The sequence below is a fragment of the Microchirus variegatus genome, assembly GCF_963457635.1.
Source record: "Microchirus variegatus genome assembly, chromosome: 1".
Lineage (NCBI taxonomy): Eukaryota > Metazoa > Chordata > Actinopteri > Pleuronectiformes > Soleidae > Microchirus > Microchirus variegatus.
Window position 1 is genome coordinate 42646292 of NC_139802.1, and position 13450 is coordinate 42659741.

General features: G+C 40.4%; 1 protein-coding gene across 1 annotated transcript; it reads right to left on the minus strand.

Annotated features, from left to right (window-relative positions):
- Nucleotides 1-506: 506 nt before the first annotated feature.
- Nucleotides 507-8727, minus strand: dmtn (dematin actin binding protein). The gene is made up of 15 exons (XM_083901573.1): nucleotides 8678-8727; nucleotides 7618-7698; nucleotides 7330-7473; nucleotides 6417-6461; nucleotides 5476-5584; nucleotides 4422-4466; nucleotides 4184-4318; nucleotides 3993-4087; nucleotides 2668-2782; nucleotides 2517-2572; nucleotides 2386-2431; nucleotides 2204-2211; nucleotides 2041-2106; nucleotides 1855-1935; nucleotides 507-777 (listed from the first exon to the last, which is right to left on the minus strand). The coding sequence occupies exons 1-15, from the start codon at nucleotides 8684-8686 to the stop codon at nucleotides 664-666; spliced, it is 1149 nt and encodes a 382-aa protein (XP_083757699.1). The 5' UTR covers nucleotides 8687-8727; the 3' UTR covers nucleotides 507-663.
- Nucleotides 8728-13450: the final 4723 nt, after the last annotated feature.

Consider the following 13450-nt stretch of genomic DNA (forward strand, 5'->3'; position numbering starts at 1 on the left):
TTTTTTTTTTTATAGTCACGACGAACCTTCGAATAATTACCTAAACTTAGTTAATAAGTTTGGTTTTGAGAACACCGGCGTGCAGTTCACCAAGTGACCTCTGGGGCAGCGACGCTGACGAAGATCAGTTTAGTGATAATGTTAATAATGGTTAAAAAATAATAATGAAGAAAATCTCGGCGCGCTGCTTCGTCCTGTGATGACATCACGGTTTAATTTGTGGCGTGAACCAATGAGAGCGCTCCATTCTCGGCGCGTTCGCCTTGTGATCTGATTGGTCGCTTGTGAACCATCTCCATGACAACTGAACAGCTACTCGCATCATCACGTCGCAGGTTTGAATGAGGAACACAGATGATGATGATGATGATGATGATGATGATGATGATGATGTGACGCAAGTGACTGAAGCGGTGGTGATTATAAGTGCAGCACAGCATGTGTGTGTGTGTGTGTGTGTTAGTTAGCGCTACACCTTCTTTCTTCGCTAACAAAAGGAATCGCTCTCATCCTCCGGGGGGGGAGGAGCCAGCTCACATCCACGGATGTGATTGGTTAGTATTGTTGATTTCTGCTGTTATGGCCTCATTCTTCTTCGTCTTCTTCTTCTTCTTCTTCCTCTGACGTTGGTCAAGTATCGGCGGTCGATGACGTCACTTCCTGTTAGAAAAGTGAGACTTTCTTCTTCAGTTCCATTCGTTTCCACAGAGAGAGACGGTCGAACTCAGCCATCTGCATCCCGAAGAGATGCTCAAAGTCCTCAGGAGTCAGGTGTCTCTGGGAGGAGGAGAGAGGGAGGAGGAAGAGGAGGAGCAGGAGGAAGAGAGGGAGGAGGAAGTCAAGGAGGAGGAGAAGAAGAAGGAAGAGGCAATAATAAACAGGAGGAAGACAATAAGAAAGAGGAGGTGGAGGAACAAGAGGAGAGTGGGAAGGACGAATGAGAGGAGGAGAGGGAGGAGGAAGAAGAGGAGAGAGAGGATGAGGAGGAAGAAGAGGAGAGAGAGGGAGCAGGAAGAAGAGGAGAGAGAGGAGGAGGAAGGAGAGGAGGAGGAGAAGAAGGAAGATGCAATAACAAACAAGAGGAAGACAAAAAGAGGAGGAAAAGAAGATGGAGAAGATGGGGAGGAGGAAAAGGAAGAAGGAGAGGAGGAGAAGAGGGAAGAGGACAATAATAAGGAGGAGGAGAGGAGAAGACAGAATGACGGGAGGAGTGGGAGCAGGAGGAAGAGGAGAAAAAAGAGGAAGGAGAGGAGGAGAAGACAGAAGAAGACAATAATAAAGAGGAGGAGGAGAATAGGAGAAAGAAGAATGAGAGGAGGAGTGGGAGGAGAAGATGGAAGAAGACAATAATAAAGAGGAGGAGAAGGAAGAATGACAGGAGGAGTGGGAGCAGGAGGAAGAGGAGAAGAGGGAGGAAGACAATAAGAAAGAGTAGGAGGAGGAGAGTGGGAAGGAAGAATGACAGGAGGAGAGGAAAAAGGACCAGAAAGAGGAGGAAGTGAATAGGTTGAGGATGGGGAGGAGGAAACGGAAGAAGGAGAGGAGGAGAAGACGGAAAAAGACAATAATAAAGAAGAGGAGGAGAAGGAAGAATGAGAGGAGTGGAAGCAGGAGGAAGAGGAGAAGAGGAGAAGGAAGAATGAGAGGAGAAGAGGGAGGACGACAATAAGAAGGAGGAGGAGGAAGAAGAGCAGGAGGAGAGGAGGAGAAGAAAGAGAAAGACAAATAGAAAGAGGAGAAGGAGGTGGGTGAGTTTTTCCTCTATGAGCTCTGATTTAAAGTGAGTGTGCGAATCAGTGTCAGAGTGAGACATCACTGTTTTACTACACTCTCTGACCTCCCTCTGTTACTCACCTCCAGTCGAGTGCGGTCGACTCCTGGCGGCAGCTTACAGCGCCCCCTGTGGGTCACAATCAGTGCTTCATAGGGATAAATCTGAGAGAGAAAGAAACAAGAAGAAGCCATTAACTAATCATCCTCCTCCTCGTCGTCCTAATCATTAATCATTAATCATTAATATTATTGATCAGATGCAGATACCTTCTGCTCCAGGATACTGGGCAGAGAGTTTCCTCTGTCCATCCTCTCTCTGCGAGTGTCTCCGTTCTACACAAACAACACAAACAACACAAACAACACATGAAGACACAGGAAGTAGGCGGAGACACGCACACGCTGACTCAGCAGAAACATGTGTGCTTACCTGGGCAGCTGTGAAACCATGACGACGGGAAGGTGAGGCGATGATGTCGCAACAGGAACAGGAAGAAGAAAGAAAACAAGATGGAGGCTTTGACTTTGAAAAGTTACTAGCCTTAACTAGTAACTACCGAAATATATAGCCAGTAACTGATTAAAACTAGAGGATGATGGGAAATGTGTTACCTGCGCGAACTTTCTCCGCTTCTGTAGAAAACTCCGCAGACTGCATCTGCAAAAACATGACATCATCATTTTCAATCATTTCTGCTGAGTCATGATCATGAATCCCTGAGCTGAGCTGAGTCATCACTTACTCTGGTCAAACCCGGGCTCGAGTGAGTCGGAGACTTGGACACACTCGCCGACAAACCTGTGGGTGAGAAGAAGAAAAACCTGCCGAGTCATGATCGTTCTGTTGAAGTCATCACCTGAGACGTGATGTTAGTGACGCGGCGTTTTTCTCACTCGTGTGCATGTGTGTTCTGTCAGGCAGTGACTGTGTCTTTCTCCTGAAGTGAACGCCTTTCTCCTTCTCCTCCTTCTCCTCCTTCAGGATCAGACGACCCAGGTTTGACTTGATCTGGAGCCAAGATACAGATGTTTGTTAGCACAGGTGATACAGATGTTTGTTAGCACAGGTGATACAGATGTTTGTTAGCACAGGTGATACAGATGTTTGTTTTACAGGTGATACAGATGTTTGTTTTACAGGTGATACAGATGTTTGTTTTACAGGTGATACAGATGTTTGTTTTACAGGTAAGACAGATGTTTGTTTTATAGGTGATACAGATGTTTGTTTTATAGGTGATACAGATGTTTGGTTTGGTTTACATATGATACAGATGTTTGGTTTTACAGGTAATACAGATGTTTGTTTTACAGGTGATACAGATGTTGGTTTTATAGGTGATACAGATGTTTGGTTTGGTTTACATATGATACAGATGTTTGTTTTATAGGTGATACAGATGTTTGTTTTATAGGTGATACAGATGTTTGGTTTGGTTTACATATGATACAGATGTTTGGTTTTACAGGTAATACAGATGTTTGTTTTTACAGGTGATACAGATGTTTGTTTTTACAGGTGATACAGATGTTTGTTTTGGTTTTACAGGTGATACAGATGTTTGTTTTCGTTTTTACAGATGTTTGGTCTGGTTTTACAGGTGATCCAGATGTTTGTTTTTACAGGTGATACAGATGTTTGTTTTGTTGTTAAAGGCGATACAGATGTTTGGTTTGGTTTTACAGGTGATACAGATGTTTGTTTTGTTGTTGTTACAGGTGATACAGATGTTTGTTTTTACAGGTGATACAGATGTTTGTTTTGTTGTTGTTACAGGTGATACAGATGTTTGTTTTTACAGGTGATACAGATGTTTGTTTTCGTTTTTACAGATGTTTGGTCTGGTTTTACAGGTGATCCAGATGTTTGTTTTTACAGGTGATGCAGATGTTAGTTTTGTTGTTACGGGTGATACAGATGTTTGTTTTGTTGTTAAAGGCGATACAGATGTTTGTTTTGTTGTTAAAGGTGATACAGATGTTTGGTTTGGTTTTACAGGTGATACAGATGTTTGTTTTGTTGTTGTTACAGGTGATACAGATGTTTGTTTTTTACAGGTGATACAGATGTTTGTTTTGTTGTTGTTACAGGTGATACAGATGTTTGTTTTGTTGTTGTTACGGGTGATACAGATGTTTGTTTTGTTGTTGTTACGGGTGATACAGATGTTTGGTTTGTTGTTGTTACAGGTGATACAGATGTTTGTTTTCACACTCACCTTCTCCAGCTCTTGCTCCTGCAGAGTCTTGGCTTCTTCTGTCAGATCCTCAAACTCATCTTCCTCCTGCAGCTTCTTCTTCCTCCACTCGATCTCTGTGAGATCAGACGTGAAGTCACTACAGTACTGTGATTGTGTGTGTGTGTGTGTGTGTGTGTGTGTGTGTGTGTGCGCGTGTGTGTGCGTGTTACCCATGGCAGCCAGTGAGGGCGGGCAGGGCCAGTACTCTGTCTCAATCTTGGACGGCTGATTGGGATCGGGCGGCTGCGCTGCGGGGAACTTTGCCGAGCTGATGACTCCGCCCCCTTCCGGCAGTTTGCCCGCATCTGCAGAGACGCACAAACAGGAAGTGACCTCAGCGATGAAACTTCATCGATGACACAGCAAAAAAACAGTGATATATATATAAACGGCAGGTGGAGAACTCACCGTGTTTGTAGATGGGAGGTTTCCTGTAGATGTTGGCACCATTTTCTGGGGGGAAAAATCATCTGTGTTACATTCAGTGTGAACACTTGATTATAATAATTTAATCCCATATGTGTGTGTGTGTGTGTGTGTGTGTGTGTGTGTGTGTGTGTGTGTGTGTGTGTGTGTTCTTGTACTTGCAGCATACTGAGGACCAGTGAGGGTTTTTAACCAACAAAGTGAGGTCATTTTTACAGAGTGAGGACATTTTGGCTGGTCCTCACTTTGTTTTCATTGAAATCACTTCCTTAGGCTGATATAACATGCTATAGTCAATTTGTCCAAAACCTGGACCAAAAACTTTGGGTAGAATTTTGGACCAAACATTTTGGGTAAAAAATTTTTTTTCGAATTTTGGACGTCAGAATAGTTTGACGTTTTTGTCAAATTTTGGGCCACAATTTTTGGGTATTTTTTTTTTTTTTTTTAATTTTGGGTACATTTTTTTACCCAAAACCCAAAATTTTACATGACCTAGTATGGTATGAGGTTTTGGACCCAAAATTTTGGGTCAAATTTTTTTTTCTAATTTTGGATGACGTAGTATAGTACGAGGTTTTTTGTCAAATTTTGGACCAACAACTTTGGGTCAAATTTTGGACCAAACATTTTGGGTCAAATTTTTTTTTCAAAATTTTGGACGCCAGTATAGTTTGACGTTTTTGTCAAATTTTGGGCCAACATTTTTGGGTAATTTTTTTTTTTTAATTTTGGGTCAATTTTTTTTTTCAAATTTTGGATGACGTGGTATAGTATGATGTTTTTGTAAAATTTTGGACCAAAAATAAAATAAAAAATGAAAAAGTTTTCCAGCCCTTTTTGCTCTGGGGCTCCACCTGCAGACATTTTATGGTACTGCAACCAGTAGTTCTATATAGATGTCATTCGTGAAGTAGATATTTGTAATTGTGTTGATTTATAAAGTGGAAATGCTGGTCCTCACTTTGTCAGCAACCCGGTCCTCAGTATGCAGCAAGTACAAGAATGTGTGTGTGTGTGTGTGTGTGTGGATTACCTGGTCGGTGAAAATGCTGCAGGCTGGTGCTGATCTTGCGTCCTGTGTTAAGCTGCAGTGAAGATCCTCCAGGTGAACCGCTGTCACTCTCTGCCCTGCGACCTTTCACCTGAAACACACACACACACACACACACACACACACACACACACACACACACACACACACACACACACACACACACACACACACACACACACACACAAGAGAAAAAGAGTTAGTATTATGGTCTGTATACTAATTACAGACCATGAAATATTCACGCGCTGCAACATGGGGTTAAGTGTCTTGTTCAAGGAGCTGGGAATTGAACCCACAACCTTACTGTTGAAAGACAACTCGCCCTACCGCTGATCAACCATGATACCATATCAGAAAATGACTTTTGATACTTATGTCTTATACTTTAAGACTTTAACTTAAATAATATTACCAAAAAGTGACTTCAACTTCTACCAAAGTAATATTCTGGTACACATTCGTACTTTTAATCCCTTTAATAAGACACTTTATACAAGACTGGTATAAATCAGACATGAAAACCGAGCGCCAGACAGTGAATTTCCATGTTTTGCAGAGAAAAGAAGTCGTCGTAAATCAAGTAAATTAAATCTACAGAGGGAATGAACGTCCCTTGAAGGACATTTGGGTGAATCTGAATCTGTCCCTGAATCATCGACTGGATACTGACGCGACCGCAGCATCACGACAGAGACGCGTTCTGTTCTCCCAGAGCTGCGGCCGGAAATGTCAAATGTCTTCGCGAGACAAAGCCGCGACTGAAAGCCCCGGCGGCCTGAGACGACGGCCATGGAGGCGTCGGTCAAATTGTTGTTGTTGTTTTGAATCTTAGGATGTGAGTCAGAGTCGGAGTGATGCAACGAACAGCAACAAAGATTCATCTACGATCAGAAATGTGAGGCAGACGGAGAGACTCTTACCTCGGGAGACATGGTCGGAGACATGGTGGGAGGAGAGAGGGATCGCTGCACGACACATAAACACAATCACAACGCGTTAAAAGAAAAAGAAAAGGCATTAGAATCACTGTAATCGCTAACCGCATCAACAAAAACAGCTATATAAAGTTTTCAGGATAATCGGTAGTCTTAAAGTGATAGATCGGGTCTTTATCTCGCTCTTAGACGACGTTTTTTTCTGACAGTTTGTTTATGTAAATTCTCCCACGCCAAAGTCCACAGAGAAAATCAGCGATTTTATTTCACAGAGACACAGGAGCTGCTGGTCTACTGTAGTCTCGTTTGACAGGTTTGTGTCACTGATGAACGAGAAACACCAAAGTCACATAATAACACTTTTCAACTTAGTGACGGAGGCAGCGGTGGTGATGTAAAATCACCACCACTGTGTGTGCTGATGTAAAATCACTACTTTTTTTTCTATGGGATTTGGTGCAGGGGAGCAAGTAGTTTACACAGGGACAAAAAAAACAACAACTTTAAAGGTGCCATATGTAAGAATGTGGCCAAAAACGGTTACTACAAATTCAAAATTCGTTTTCTGACGTAACTGGCAACCCGTGGTTGCTCTGCAGCTGAGACTCTACTGACTGCAATGATTGGTAGATGGCGGCAAGTGGCGCCACATGCAAAAACATGATTTCAAAACATAAACATGATTTGCAGTCTGCAAAATATTTTTTTTAATGCAAATATTTTGTCTGTACTGTTGTTGTTGTTGGTGAGTTCAGTTTGTTATATCAACATTATTCCTGAGTCTCTGTGACATATTAGGAGGATTTTTATGGCCAGTTACTTTAGATTTATTACATAATGCACCTTTTAAAGTTAAAGTATTTTCTTAGCATTATAGACTTAAGTTGACATAGATCACCTCTCTGCGCGGAGGGTCGAGCGGTGAGAAGGTCAGGTGTGGTTGGTAGGTCATCAGGTCGGGTCGCTCCACCTGCAGGATGGCTTTATCTCTGGGGAGAGCTGCCAGGTCTCTGTAGCCCACTACCTCGTCATTAACCCGGGCCTAAACACACACACACACATACAAACACACACACACACACATACAAACACACACACACACACACACACACACACACACACTGACAGGTTAGTGTGTGCACAGACTTATAATATAAGGTTTTTGTCAGTGTAGCTGTAAGTTTACCACGATGCTAGTAGCAGGTGACCCTGGGGCACTCGGGCCCCTGGAGGACGGCAGGTTAACCGGGGTTAACCGTCCCTCCACCTGCGGGAGAGTCAACACAAATAATTACAACTAGAAGGTTTTATTACAGCAACAACAACAGATAACTGTGTATGATAAATGTCACACAAACATGTTTATTTTCAAACCATTATACCAAAAAATAATTGCACCTAAACCTCAATGTAAGCTGTAAAATATGCTACTGCTACTACTATGCTAAGCAGCCAAATTGGTAATCCTTAAATAAATGAACCCTCATTAAGTTGTGAAAAGAAAACCCTGCGGCTCGACCTGATTAACTCGATTAGCGCTAACTGAGCTAAAGTAAGATTAGCTTGCGATATTGTGTTCGTAGGCCAAGAAAGTGTTATAAGCAGATTAAATAAAACACACATTTCTTTTTCATTTTAAACACAATGAGATCCTTAAGCTTGCACTTTAAACACGTTAGCTTGCTGAACGCAGTTTATTAAGTTACCCTACAGTAAAGAAAAGTATTTTTTATTTCCAATTTTAAGCACAGCTAGCTTTAAGTTGTGTATACTTACACAGTACTTGCTGCATACACTAGTAGAAAGTATTGGAAATATTTGTATTTGTCTTTTAGAGTAAAGCTAGCTTAGCTAGTGTGCTGTTCAAAATTAAAGCTCGCTACATAGCATAATTGGTTTGATTTGTTTGTTTTTAATGTCTTTTTTTTTAGTAAGCTAACATAGGTATTAGCTAAAATACAACATTTAAAGAATAATAACCTAATTTTGAATGGGATGTTGTTGAAAATACTATTTCCACTGTATAATCAGTTGGTTTAGAGCCAAACTAAAATAACTTGGATGTGTTTAGCGTTAGCTAACATGCTGTTTTACTGTGTCAGCTTGTTCTGATTGTGTTGAATCTGATGACTCATGTTTCTTGTGATAAAAACACACTGTTCCTGCACCTGTTAGTGTTTTTATATACACTCGTCCCTTCCCCCAACAGTCATTAATAACGTCTGCATGATAGGAGTATTGATTACCTTCTGCATGGCTGGAGAGAAACTTCTCTCTTTTCAGTTTTTAACCAGCTGGAGGGAAACAAAGAGGCAGAGAGAGCAGGAGTAATGCATTAGACATTAGATTTCATCACAGGACAATAACATAAACATCGGTTTTATCTCGACAACAACAATCTAAACTCTTCCTCCGCAGACGTTTGACCTCAAAAATCCAAGTGAAAAAGAGACAACAGCGGACAACAAGCTGAGTTTCAGCGGTTTCCTGCACTTTGACGTCTTAAACACTGTAAACACAGCTGTGACACCAACAGACAGGCTAAGCTAACAACGCCAAACAAACACTGTCCAAAGTTAGCAGCCGGCCTACTCCAGTGTGTTTTCAGCTTTATTATATATATATATATATATATATATATATATATATATATATATATATATATATATATATATATATATATATATATATATATATCACAATATTGACAGGTTAATGTATATTCCATTAAAGGCGCCAAAATAAAATAATGCTTCGACAAGAGAGTGGATGTTGAAAACACAATAGACCTGTAACTGTCTAACATACAGAACCATGTTGTTTCTGTAAAACAGGCTTTTAAGTATTGAGAGTTGCTTCATGAGGGGGAATCACCAGATACACCGCAATACGATATTATCACGATATTTAAGTCACAGTACGATATTATCAAGATATTTAAGTCACAATACGATATTATCACAATATATGTAAGTCAAGATACAATATCACGATATTTAAGTCACAACACTATCACAGTATTTAAGTCACGATACGATAATATCACAATATTTAAGTCATGATACATTATTATCACAATATTTAATTCACAATCCAACATTATCACGATATTTAAGTCACAATCCGATATTATCATGATACAATATCACGATATTTAAGTCACAATACTATCACAGTATTTAAGTCACATACGATATTATCACAGCATTTACAGCATTTAAGTCATGATACAATATTATCACAATATTTAAGTCATGATACAATATTATCACAACATTTATTTCACAATCGGATATTATCACAATATCTGTAAGTCATGATACAATATTATCACGATATTTAAGTCACAATCTGATATAATCACGATATTTAAGTCACGATACGATATTATCACAATATATGTAAGTCATGATACAATATTATAACGATATTTAAGTCATGATACGATATCACGATATTTAAGTCACGATACGATAAATCACAATATATGTAAGTCATGACACAATATTATCATGATATTTAAGTCATGATACAATATTATCAAGATATTTAATTCACAGTTGGACATTATCACGATATTTAAGTCACAATCCGATATTATCACAATATTTAAGTCACAATCCGATAATAACACAATATATTCTGTCAATTGACTTCATTATGGTAATCCACAATACGTTTGTTTATTTGTAACATCATAAAAAAACATATATATAACTGCAATATTTCACTGTATCTGTATTTTTCCCTCGATTCTGATTAGTATCATCTCTGTAGCGCACCATAGCCCCACTCACCCCCACTCACCCCCTACGAAATATGACAAGTGGGTTTTTATGTTGACAAATATTAAGCTGTCAGACACTTTCAGTGAAATATAGGCGACAGTATTTCTCTGTGAAAGCATGACACAGCAGAAAATGAAGTATACCTAAAATGACTTTCCGTGATGTTTCTGCAGTAAAAACGAAATCAGAGACGTTTTTTCTTTTTCTTTTTTTAGAACCAAATAAACCCAACAAACTCTGGTCTGAAAATATGATTGTTTTTCAGACACAGAGACGTTCGTCCCTCGAGGAGACGAAAGGGACAAGGAGACCGAGTGTAAAACAAGCCTGAGAATCAGATTCAGACTGAGCTGTTACCAGAGTCTCCTCTGGGAGTGGATGGTGGAGGTGTGTGTGTGTGTGTGTGTGTGTGTGTGTGTGTGTGTGTGTGTGTGTATGGGGGGGTCACAGGAAAGGTACCTAAACAACATTAGAGGCTCAGTTCGAGGATATCCTCCACCAAAAAGAACTCCACTTCCTCTGAACCTCCTCCAACATCTTTCATCTGCTTCACCCTCCCTCCTCTTCCTCCTCCAATCCCACCCATCGTCTTCCTCTCCCCTCCCTCTCTCTCTCTCTCTCCTGTTTATCAGCTCGCCCAGCCGGGCCGACGCCCAGCACAGTCGCCGACGGTTACTGCTGTGGTTACACTCCTCCCTCCAGAGAATCAACAAAACACAGACAGCAGCTCCTCACCTTACCCTCCCTCTCTCATCGCGTCTAACTCCCCTAAAAGCGTCCTCGACGTCACCTCCAAAATCTCACTTTAATAAAAAAACACTGGAAACAAACTCCTCAAATCGTCCAGTTAGCCTAGATTAGCTCACATACTGGAAACGGGAAAATTAGCTTAGCTTAGCTTAGCTTCGTCCAAAGGCAACAACATAAACATCCACCTGCACCTCTGAAGCCGACAGATTAATGCGTCCGATTCAGGATTCTCTGAGGAGAAAACCCTCTAATCCTATTAGCGCCGCTAAGTGTTTTCTTTAGAAAACAAAGCTAGTCATCGCGGATAAACCTGAATGGTGCTGATAAGCTACGATAGCTGCTTATAACCATCTTCTCTGTCCTGGTTTCCACTCAGATCTGTTTCAGTGTGATTTAACCAGTGGAGAACCTCAAGGTTCTGATCTGGGCCCATGACAGAAACTTTAGCTTTTGTCTTTGCCTCCGAATTAAGCCATCAAAACATTCTCATATTTTTTCTTGAAGAGTTTTGTGTAATGTCTTAAGCAAAGGCATGCTCACACAATTACACAAAACTCAGCTACGCGACTAATAACAAATTCGCTAGCACGTCGCTAGCTAGTGATTCAGACCATGAACCCCTCTGGAAAATGTTAACTTAATCAAATAATGTATAATGCTAATTTTATATTACCCTAAACTGTTTTAGTATTACATAAAAAAACAGTGGAGTCGCCCCCTGATGGACACTCAAGAGAATAGAGACTTCTACTTCTATTGGCTTCACTTCACAGACAGAACTTTAACAAAATGAAGTAAACAAAGTTTCATGCAAAACTCACATCATGCTAACAGTAGCTATATAGTCACTTACAGAATCAGTGTTTTTGAACACAACTTGCTCAATCACTTGCTGCTAATGCTAACAGTAGCTATGTAGCAATAGCAAAAATGACACTTACTGTATATCGCACTTTAATTATTAAAATGACAATATTTATTTTTTTGTTTCGACATTAGGGTGTTTATCGACACGTGTATACAAACTAGAGGAGACGCCCCCTGATGGACACTCAAGAGAATACAGTTTTCACAGATTTCTTCATGGGCTTCACTTACACAGAACTTTAACCAAATTAAGTAAACAAAGTTTGATGCTAAACTCATATCATTGCACACAAATAGCTGCTAATGCTAGCAGTAGCTATGTTGTCACTTAGTGTTTTAACACAACTTGCTCAATCACGTGCTGCTAATGCTAACAGTAGCTATGTAGCAATAGTAAAACTGACATGTACTGTATATCGTACTTTAATTATTAAAATGACAATATTTCTTTTTTGTTTCGCGATAGGATGTTCATCGACAAGTGTATACAAACTAGGGGAGAGGCCCCCTGATGGACACTCAAGAGAATACAGTTTTCAGAGGTTTCAATATTAGCCTCACTTACACAGAACTTTAACCAAATTAAGTAAACAAAGTTTGATGCTGAACTCAAATCATTGCACACAAATAGCTGCTAATGCTAACAGTAGCTATGTTGTCACTTAGTGTTTTAACACAACTTGCTCAAATCACGTGCTGCTAATGCTAACAGTAGCTATGTAGCAATAGCAAAACTGACATGTACTGTATATCGTACTTTAATTATTAAAATGTCAATATTTCTTTTTTGTTTCGCGATAGGATGTTCATCGACACGTGTATACAAAACTAGAGGAGACGCCCCCTGATGGACACTCAAGAGAATACAGTTTTCAGAGGTTTCAACATTAGCTTCACTTATATAAAAGTCTATGTCTCAGAACACAGAATTTAGTGAGTAAATAATGTTTTTTTTAGATATTAGGGTTTCCATTAAGACGAGTTAATGGCAAAACCACAACCTTCAAAGTGTCCGACCTTCAAAGTAACTCGTCCGACACGACTTGGCGCCACCAAGTATCAGTCAAGTATTGATCGGAGTATTGATCCACGAGGCCTCTCAGGCCATCAGACGTGTTCTTAAAGACACTTCATCGATCCTTGATCAGCTTTTCGTCTTAGGGCAAAGTAACAGCGACGCGATAATGTCGGATAAACGTAGTGAAACACTGCGATGTAGAAATAGGAGGACGTAGATATAGACGTAGACGTAGACGTAGACGAGTGTCGCGTAGCCGAGTAAAAGTACTCGGTTACTTTTGCCCAGCGGCTGTTTGAGCGTCTGAGGAGCGACCGACTGGTCACGTGACCGGCAGCAGTCGTCTGAGTGCTCTGCTCCTACTGTCTCATCACTTTAGAGCTTTTAACGACAACGAGCTGAGCTCAGTGTGTGTGTGTGTGTGTGTGTGTGTGTGTGTGTGGTCCATTAGCACCACCACACACACACACACAGGCTTTAAATACAGTTGACAGTGATGGAGCACATGTGCACCATCATACAGGACATTTTCTTTATCTGTTTTCAGGCTAATGAAATTGTCGTGTGACGTATCGATTCATATTGAGTGTGTGTTT

Coding starts and splice junctions, on each gene's coding strand:
- dmtn (XM_083901573.1), bottom strand. Junction 2,432..2,516: donor CGAGCCCGGGTTTGACCAGA/GTAAGTGATGAC, acceptor ATGTTTTTGCAG/ATGCAGTCTGCGGAGTTTTC. Junction 1,936..2,040: donor CCAGTATCCTGGAGCAGAAG/GTATCTGCATCT, acceptor TTTCTCTCTCAG/ATTTATCCCTATGAAGCACT.